Source organism: Electrophorus electricus, chromosome 3 (genome assembly GCF_041902795.1).
Source record: "Electrophorus electricus isolate QZ-2024a chromosome 3, ASM4190279v1, whole genome shotgun sequence".
Lineage (NCBI taxonomy): Eukaryota > Metazoa > Chordata > Actinopteri > Gymnotiformes > Gymnotidae > Electrophorus > Electrophorus electricus.
The window spans coordinates 2,217,501-2,227,500 of record NC_137499.1 but is presented as its reverse complement, the minus strand read 5'-3'; the positions used below and the strand labels follow the sequence as shown (position 1 = coordinate 2,227,500).

Below are 10,000 nucleotides of genomic sequence, written 5' to 3'. Positions count from 1 at the left end.
CTGCTGCACCCACTTTCCAAATGCCATCTTCCAATTTACGTCAAACCGCATCACCATTTTTCTTAATACGCCTCATGACAAGCTGGAAGGAGGATACGTGATTTAGACGGACCGTGCTCTTTTTTATCTTTATCAGCGGCGCGGGGTAGGGGTGGGACGCGGTGGGGGTTAAACATCTGAAAAGACACAGTATTACGTGCTGATGTGCTCTGTGAAACAAAATGGCCACAGGGAAGAAAAAACTAATTCCCCCATATATCTCATAATTATGTTTTTCATAACAGGAGTTATGATGGTGGTAATGACAATCTATTAAAATATTCATTAGCATTAAAAACAAAGAATGGAACATGGGATGACTTTGTGAATATTTATGCTAATTAATAGAGGGCAGTCCTTTTGTGCTGCGTTGTATCTTAGGGGCTAATGAGAGTAGATGTGGTCCACGGCTTGCCCTGAGGGTGGCGCTGTGGAGCTCCTCTCTGGCCTGCTGGAGCTGCTGCCGCAGGGATGCGTTCTCTCTCTGCCGCTCCGACTCTTGCACCTGCAGCTCATGCTGAGATGTCTGGAGACTGCACAGCTCTGTAGTGCGTTCCTGCAGCTAGGGAGGACACACACGCACGCACGCACGCACGCACACACACACACGCACGCACACACACACACACGCACGCACACGCCCATCCATGTGTGAAGAATGCCGGGAAACTGAAAAATGCTCCTGTTACAAGACATGCGATAGAGAGCCTCACCCTGACACACATCACTAACAGAGTTTGATAAAGTCACCTTCATATCTGCTGATTTGGCTCTGTGTGTGTGTGTGTGTGTGTGTGTGTGTGTGTGTGTGTGTGTGTGTGTGTGAGCCCTACAGAGTGGTCAGGCGCTGGTCGCGCTGGCCTGCCTGCTCCAGTTCCACTGTCACTCTCTCTGTCTGCAGCCGACCTCCACCTGCAAGCTAGTGACCTTCATCATCATCATCATCATCATCACCCGCCACCACCACCTGCTCCATCAGCGTAACAGCGATGAGAAGAGGAGGGTTTTTATTAAAAAAAAAAAAAAAAAAAAAAAAAAAAAAGGAACAAGTTGTCGGAAATGAAATTTCAATTCATCCAGTCCCTTTATCCACTGGCGCGGGGCGCCGGGCGAGGAGAGGGGAGGGATCAATAGTGTTTAGACAGCAGAGCTGATTTTCTAAGCGCCGGATCAATAGCAAAGAGAGCGGGAGAAATACCCTGGCTTTTCTTTGGGTGTTGTAGTAAATACGTACAAATCACTGGCCTCGGGCTAAATGGATTGACCAGCTGTTTCCGACTCCTGTGCTGTAAATAAGGATCGACTGGGAAGCTCTGACGGAGACCTAGAGGGTAGAGGGTCCGCTACCGCACCTGGGCCGTCCCCGACGCGCACCCGAGCGTGGAGGGGCTCCCTCCGGCAAGCGGCTCTGAGCTACAGACCGGCGGACGCCTGATCTCACGGACCTCTCGCCGAGCGCAACGTGTTCAGACGAGGACGCCCCGGTAGAAAGTGAGAAGCTCTTGGTTAAACGAGTCCAGCTTCCCGCTGTGGCTACGTGCCAGGGCCGAACTTGATAAACTCGAAGCCTGAACACGGCAAACCACTGGCCACGCGGCACAAGCCAGAGACACAGCGATGATCTATGGAAGCACTCAAAGGTTTCAGCCAAAACAAAAACACTGCACCCAAGCCAGAGTGCTTAAAGATCACTGTGGACTCACTCAAAGTGAAAACATTAATCAGTGAAAGGCAGAGAAATATGGAAATAGAAGTGGAAACTCTATTACTGAGCAGCTCAGCTGGACAGATCAGGGCCCTTGTACATGTGTGGAAAAGGTGACAGGGCTTGAGAAAGTGCCTACCTCTCCAAGAGTCACTCCATTACAGCAGTACACACACACACACACACACAGATTTACAATCGCCCCCATTCTGCCACTCTGTCAGCGCAGACGCCGGCGGGGTGATAAGGCCGTGGGGTGTAACGGCGTCTGTGTTTGAGCTTTAGATCCAGCTGCGTCTGAACCCTCATGCTTAGACGCACGCAGACACACAAACACACATAAAACACAGCAAGGACTGCAGACGTACAAAGACTAGCGCTCAGCTGAGGCTGAAATGCTCCCAGGTACATTACCATCCTTCTCAACTCAAATCCAATTCAGCAGAACTTTTATAAAGCGACTGGGATACAACAAAGACAAAGAGACAGAGATAGAGAGAGAGATAGAGAGAGAGATAAAGAGAGAGAGAGAGGGAGAGAATAAAGATGTTGCCAGTTCAGTGCTCCTGGTGCCATGTCCAAAAGATGCCCTGTGCTCCTCCTCCCCTCTATAAACTTCCCACCTCCAGCCTTGTATGCACAAACTGTCATTAAATATTTACACCACCTCCAGTTAATTTGGGCCTTTCAGAGCACCCTACGTATTTCTTGGGCCATAATAGGGTTGTTTTTAAATATTAAAACCGTTTGTCTTAACAAACAGCCAGACACGTTTGCCCAGAGAGCAGAGGGAGCTGACCATGTCCAGGCCCCGTCCGGGCCCCACCCTGGAGGCACAGCGCTGGCCGCGCTGTTCCACGCCAGGTGTCGGCGTTCTTTAACTCGTCCTGCTCCTGCTCTCTGTGCGATGCCGGGTGTCTCTCCGGTCGGGACCATGATTTATTCATAAGAGGGAATTTTTGGCTTCGATTTAGATTCATGGAACTCCCACAGCAGAAACCATTACTCACCAGAAGTAATTCTGGAGTCAGGCTCTAATTAATTTGCCAAGATTAGAAGCAAACTACGCCTCCTCCCCCTGCAGGGTGGAAATTTCGGCTTTTTTCTTCTTCACCGTGGTACGCCATGCGCCCCGAGCTTGCCTGTGCGGGCCGCGCTGACGTTCGTCAGGGCCGGCAGGGCAACGCACAGGTGGTGCCGAGTCTGCACCCACCACGTGCCCACCAGGATGGACGTGGCGCTCGGCAGGAACGGCCGGGCAACGAACGCTGCGCTCTAATGCGCAGCTCTGGGCGTTCTGGCAGACGGCAGCTCTGGGCCCTGGCCTGTTCTCTAAGTGCTCTTCACTCAGCCTGTTCAGGGGGCCCGGGGGGGGGGGTGCAGGCAGTCACACACAGCCCTCTGAATAATATATCCATACATCATCAAGGCCATGTCAGTGGGTGAATCACGGCAGAGGACCTTCCCAAACCGCTGGGGTAGTAGCTTTAATAATGCAGGCTGAGGTAAGGCTCTTACTCTTTTCTGACAAATATGGGCAAATCAATTAATTCCACTGACATTCTCGCCCAAAGCACGCAATATAAATTCCGCATGGTCCGTGTTTTCTCCCTCTCTCCCTCTCTCTCTCTTGTTGTTTTTTTCTAGGCGGAGGGCAAACGTGGGAGTCAAATCTTTCCTTTCGGGGCTGTAATTTCTGAAGTGTTCAGCGAGCGCGTTTGTTATGGTGGTGAGCTCCATCTTAGGAGGAGACTCTCCACGTCCCTCCATGGGTTCCTGTCAGCTGCCCAGCCTGTTCACTGGATGCCGGCCTTCTCTACATCCCTGCACCTGCTGCCAAAGTTACCGAACCCCCTCAGCCAGAGAAGGTGGGAGCTGCAACTCGACTCGGAGGACGAGAGACTTAAGATTCAGATGTGCAACTCTGTTTGGCCTTCCAAAGGGGGGACTTGGAAGCTGAGTGCGAAAATAAGGAGAGATGGTGACCCAATTAAATCAGTGCAGAGTGGCCATGTGTGGGTGGTAGTTGCCACGCTAATCACGAGGTCGCACGGGCTCTGGAACATTCTGTAATAGGCTCCTCCCACACCTCTAATGAACCGCGTCTCGTTTACCAACCCGCACCAGCCCCACACCGGTCTTTTGTCTCTCGGTGCATTTCATAAATATTGTCTCATCGTCGTCTCCGTCATTTTTATTCCTTTCAGATACGCCAGAAAATTCTAAAGCAATTACCAAAGCGACAGGTGAAATGGGAGCACGGTGCACTCAAAATGAACGGTTGCCATGGAAACTGCAGCCTGCGTGTGCACCGGTCACGTGACCTCTCCCCCAGTGTCGCGCGCACAGAGTGACACGGCAGCTGGAGGAGACTGAGATGATGGCTGGCCACCGCCGGCCGGTCAAACGGAAAAATTCACCTGCTGCTTGTGTCCGAAGGTCAGTTCATGGCAAGGGTGGAGAGTGCAGGAAGGAGCAGGGTACATACACCCCCCCCCAGGAGCAGAGAACAACACGGACAGAATGATGGAGAGAGCAAGGGAGCAGGCTAAGGAGAGAGCGAGGGAGAGAGGGAGAGAGAGAGAGAGAGACATCAGAAGGACACAGCAAAGGAGGGAGAATGCAATGAAGGGAACGAGGGATATTGTAAAGGTGAGAGGAAGAGAGTGAAGGAGAGGCAGAGAGAGAGCGAGGGAGAGAGCGAGGGAGAGAGCGAGAGAGGGATAGAGCGAGGGAGAGATGTACTCTGCTTGCGGGTGGATTTACTACCTACAGGAATAATCTGCATCTTAAGCACCTAAAGCCATTAATCCAGAGAGATGCCCAGAGTGTAAATCAGATTAGTCGTAGAGCTCAGAGAGACACAGAGACTCTCCACATACACACACACACACACACACACACTCTCACACACACTCACAAACACTCTCACACACACACTCTCACACACGCACACACTCTCACACACGCACACACACACTCTCACACGCACACACACACACACACACACACACACACACACACACACACACACACACACAAACATCTTTAAAAAAGCCCTCATGAACCTCAGTCCAAATCTAAAGTTTGTATAAAGTTTATTTCAGTAGAAAAGCTCAGCACTGTCATTCTAATGCTGAGTAGCCAAAGCTGGCGTGGAAATGTTCATCATGAGGGCAGCGGAGGTCCAAGCCCTGCTCAGAGTGGCGCATCGGGACACGTTCACGTGTTAGCACTGCCATTAACATGACAGCCACGCATGTTGAACAGACACGTACGGCCCAGACAGATCATGTTCTGCGGATCTCAGCTGCCGTGGAATATGCATGAACGGGCATGCATTCAATGAGCATGTCACGGTGTTTCAGTGGAAACGGCGCACTTGGCAAAGAGTCTTCCACTGTTGTTTCCTTTTAAGAAGAAGCAACGGACACAGAAACAGGAGCCAGCAGACCCGACAGATCCCAGCAGATGCACCCCGGTGTGCGACAGTCAGAGGTAACAGCAAAGACACCGAAGCCCGAAGACGAGCCCGCCTCCTCTCCTCACAAATTACGCCCGATTGGCGCCGAATCAGAAAACAAAAACGCGGACAAATCAGATGGCGATCAGACGTGCCGTCGACGTGGACGCAGTTACATAAATATATAAACGACGTAAAAATGCAGCACAAAAGTGTGAGGGGGTGGGCGGAGGTGGTGGGTGGGTGTGTGTGTGTGTGTGTGGGGGGGGGTATTATCCCAGAGAAGCAACTACGGATCTAATCAGAGCTTTCTGCATGAAGGTACCGCGCTCCTTCTCTGCTCCCATTTGCATCATAACACAGCGTGCAATATTAATTTCCGAGTACTCTGCTTATTGGAAGTGCAAAAGTATGAAAAGCCATTAAGGCCGCAAATGGGCAGGCAATTTGCTGTCACACGGATTCGGGTCTATTAAAGAGAAAAATCTTGTTAACCATTCGGAATTAGAGTCATTTGGCAAGAAGCATTCTGCAGCAACCCACTAAAATAAGTAATTATGCGCCTTTCTCCTCCGCCCATCTCACGCGCTTTCATTTGCGCGAGTGACGAGCACAGGATGGAAAGACGGCAGGTCGGAGGTTGCCAGGGGTGAGCGAGTGGACGCAGAGACAATTAAAGTTGCTAGCTGTTCGGCTAAGAAAAACGGACGCGATCTTCCCCGCGTGGACGGACGGACGCGCTCCTCCTCCTCGGGGGCGTCCAGGCTGATCTCCAGCCTCTCCGGCTGCGGCGCTGGCGACATCATCTCAGCATCCAGCGAGAAGTCAGGGGCAAACCCGAGTTGTGCGGAGCAAAGCTACGGGCCTGGACGAACCGTTCCCAACGAAGCCACCGAGTAACTCGCTCCGTCACACACGATCCCAGCGCTCTCTGTGAGGGGGGTGGCGGCACCTGCTGCTATCGGTCGGGTCGGGCCTGCGTGTGTGGGAATGAAAACCAGTTCTTGTGTGCGAAAAAAGGGAGAGGAAGTCAAACGCTTCTGGTACACACACACACACACACACACACACACACACACACACACACACCCCGCCACAGCTGGAGGAAGAGAGGACAGGAGGAACAGACAGTCGTTAAGACAGTAAGTGACAGTAAATGATAGATGTGAGCACGCGTGCTCACACACACCCACACACGCACACACTTATACACCCATACGCACACACAGTATGGCCTTGGCTAATTGCAGGAGGGCAGCAGAGCAGAACAGCAGAGGACACATCAGCATTCATACCAGAGAGAGAAACGCAACATTGGAAAACATGGCAAAGATAGGAAGAGCAAGTAAGAGACAGTAGGAGGAAAGAGGGAGAGGGAAGGATGCAGGATAAGAGCAGAGGATGTGTCGTGCATACAGATCATACAGAAGCCACTCAAGCAACTCTTGATTAAGCAACGCAGCTCCCAGAGCTTCTCCCACAACTTCCCGGAGAGAGACAGGAGAGTCTCCCACAGCTTCCCGGAGGGAAAGAGAAAGAGGAGAGGCGGTCTAAACAGCGACCATGTGTCCGCACACAGACTGCCCACCTGGACTCTCATTAGCGATCACCTCTCCCACCATTAAGATGCTTTCTGGCTGAATTAATTGAAAGAAGAATTAAAAATAAATTAGGAGAAATGTGTGGGGAGAATGCTGAAGCTCGCTTCATAAATCACGCCAGAGGAGGCGGGTGCTGGCTCTCCGTAATTAACTGCAGACTATTTATTTTATCCTGGCGGTATAAATTAGAACTCAGACGCGCTGATTATATTAGGTGTGCTTGTCATGCAGAACTGCGGCGGAACGTGCGGAATATTTTAAGGACACAAAGGGGAGTGAAGATGGGAGGGAGACGAGGAGAAGACAGGCAGGAGGGCAAAAATAGGACCAAAACACCATGTTCACAAGGAGACAAGATTCCCAGATACGAGATAAACAACGCAGCCAAAGTTATTTCTCTGAACGAAACTCGTATGTCCTCGCACCCGCGCCCGTGTGCGTGCATGTGTGTGGTCATGCCCAGCACATGCCAGCCTGCTCCTGGTGGGCAGGCGTTGTGGTGGGCACAGTCGTGGCTGTACACTGCCTCCCCGTGGCCACTATGGCAGACTGGCGCTGAGCCAAACCCGCACTCCCCATGGCACATATACACATTGCACAACCGACACGAATTCCATTATGCATGACGCCAGTATGTCGGAATTGTGCCCGTGTGTGTTTGTGTGTGGCCATGCCTGGTATATGCCAGCCTGCCTCCGCATGGCAGATGTTGTGATGGGCAGAATCATAACCATACACAACAATCACATACCACAACGCCACACTTACACATAGCACAACCAACACACACCTCAAAACAACCAACACACCTCCCAGCAAGCGTCTGGACGGGACAGCTGGCCACGACTACACATCTACATCCTGTGATCACAATATATCATTACCAATATCATTACCACGGCCAAACACTTGATTACGAACCAAGTTCTCTGGATCATGTGACTGCCCCGATTCATGATTGATATGATTCATGATTCATCAGCTCCCACAGAGCTCTCAGGTGGACTGTATGAGGTGGGGAGGCTTCTCACGGCACAGAAAACTTGTGATTGGCCTGTTCGCAGACGGCAGCCGTGTGTGGTATCGGTGTCGCTGTTCGACACAGCGCTACAACAATCCACCAACACCAACGCCACCAACCCGCACACAAGCATGCGGTACGCGTGTCGATACAAGCACGCGGGGCACACGTACCTGGATCGAGGATTGCATCTACTGCGGGAGTAGCAACTTGCGTCTGTGTGAGAGGCTGTTTTCAGTCTACAAAATATGTCCAAAGAATGGCAAACAGATAAAAAACAGGGGCAACTATGTACAGGTCTGCCATAAAACAAACAAGCAAACAAACAAACAAACAAAGCCCTTGCAGCGATGCGATCTGAGAGGAAAAGCTCTTAAAGGCAGGGAAGGTTCCCCAAACGGGCTGACGCTATTCTCTAGTGACTGTCCAGGAAAGGACAGTGAGTGAGTGCTACCATTCCCAAGGCCACACACAGAAATCAGGGTCTCAGTGGAGCAGAGGTGCTAGACGAGAGGGGTCTACAACACACACACACACACAAACACACACACACTCTCACACACACACACACTCTCACACACACACACGCGCGCACACACACACGCGCACACACACGCGCACACACAGGGTGAAAACATGGCCTAGTGATCTTATGGGGCTGTCTTCCCCCACTCACACGCCACCCACACCATCACAGCCCGCGGCTTTCAAGTGTGTCTGCAAAGCCCATGTGTCTGGCTGCTGCAGAGTATGAGGAGAGGCAGTCTGGGGTTATTCTACCAGTGCCTGGTGGCCCGACGAGAGAGCACTCTCAAAGCCGCGCTAAACCGTCACACCACGTCGGCCTCCGGTCCCGGATCTCCGGTTTCCACACCTCCCGGCGGCTCTGCTGGGAAACACTGCATACATCTGCAGCACGGAGCTCGGCATAGCGCACATACGCAGGACTGAAAATGAAAGCAAGGTGAAAGCTGGATTAGCAGGAGCACGGTTTTATGCTAAGGCGTTATAAATAATCAAATACCCACTAAAACTACAAGAGGTAGGCGAAGACTAGGAGTGTGTCCTGACGTGGGCCACGGCAAAGCTGCTCACAGCCTACAAAGTGGGTTGTGATTTCTATTCCCAGTCTGCAGAGCACAACCAGTCGATTAAAAGCCAAGTGTGACTTCCACTCAAACTGAAGAGAGCAGCACAAACAAATGCCCTGGACAACTTTGGACAGCGACCTATTAAAAAGCCTCTCTCCATTCTGAGAGTGTCCATGTGTGTGTGTGTGTGTGTGTGTGCGTGTGTGAGCTTGCCTCAGAGGAGATGCTTTCTCTTCCTCTTTTACGCACGCCTACACACACACACACACACACACACACAAGCGAGAGAGAATCCATCTCAGAAAGCATGACACGTCTCATGAAAGAGAAAAGAGAAGCGGGCTACTCTCTCCTCCCCTTCCTCATTCGCCCTCTGCTGGGGCATTAAGTCAGTCCTCTGAAGACAAGCGTCTTTAAACAAACCCCGCAGCTTGGATAATCAATGACAAAAACAGACACACTGGACCAAAGGCTTTTTATGCTGCCATTGACTTCAGAGAGAGAGAGAGAGGGGAGTGCAGACCCCTCGACTCTAGCACTGGTCTCGCTGCTTTGGGCTTAAGGCCTCTCAGAGGGACGAACGGGGTAGCGAGAGACCCCCATACACCATGCTGCTGTTTAATGGTGCACAGAAGGTGTATGACAATTTCAGTTGGACACAAGGTCTGTATGGGTGTGTGCGGGTGTGTGTGAGTGTGTGTGGGTGTGTGCGGGTGTGTAGGGGCGTGCTTATTCATTTGGGTTCCTCTGAGTTCGTCTGCCGGGCTCTCTGTGTGCTGTCTAGCAAATCCAAATCACAGCAGGAAACCCACTGCCTGACCCGGACCCCCGGCGCCCGGGCCAGATACACTGCCCCATGCAGGGTCGCCCAGCGTTACCCAGCAATGCAGACACTACCCCCGTGTGCAGGGTCACTGAGAGCACACATCAAGACTCCAGGAGAATTTCACAAATCCAGCCTGTTTTACTGAATTCAATAGCAAAATGTATCTCACACACACACACACACACACACACACACACACACACACACACACAGCGGGTGCCCTTTCTCCCCTCCCCAAAGCCTGCGCACACATA

At 51.7% G+C, this 10,000-nt stretch overlaps 1 protein-coding gene across 12 annotated transcripts in view; it reads right to left on the bottom strand.

Annotated features, from left to right (window-relative positions):
- pmfbp1 (polyamine modulated factor 1 binding protein 1) overlaps nucleotides 1-10,000 on the bottom strand; it is a 117,717-nt gene that overhangs the window by 31,823 nt on the left and 75,894 nt on the right. For 11 of the 12 annotated variants that reach the window (XR_014121722.1, XM_081709297.1, XM_081709292.1 and 8 more), the window contains one exon: nucleotides 455-601. Coding sequence is in view for 11 of the 12 variants with exons in the window: in XM_081709297.1 (XP_081565423.1) it covers nucleotides 455-601 (147 nt within the window). In the remaining variant the exon portion in view is untranslated. The remainder of the gene's footprint in view (nucleotides 1-454; nucleotides 602-10,000) is intronic. The other variant, XM_081709264.1, reaches the window with a different exon arrangement.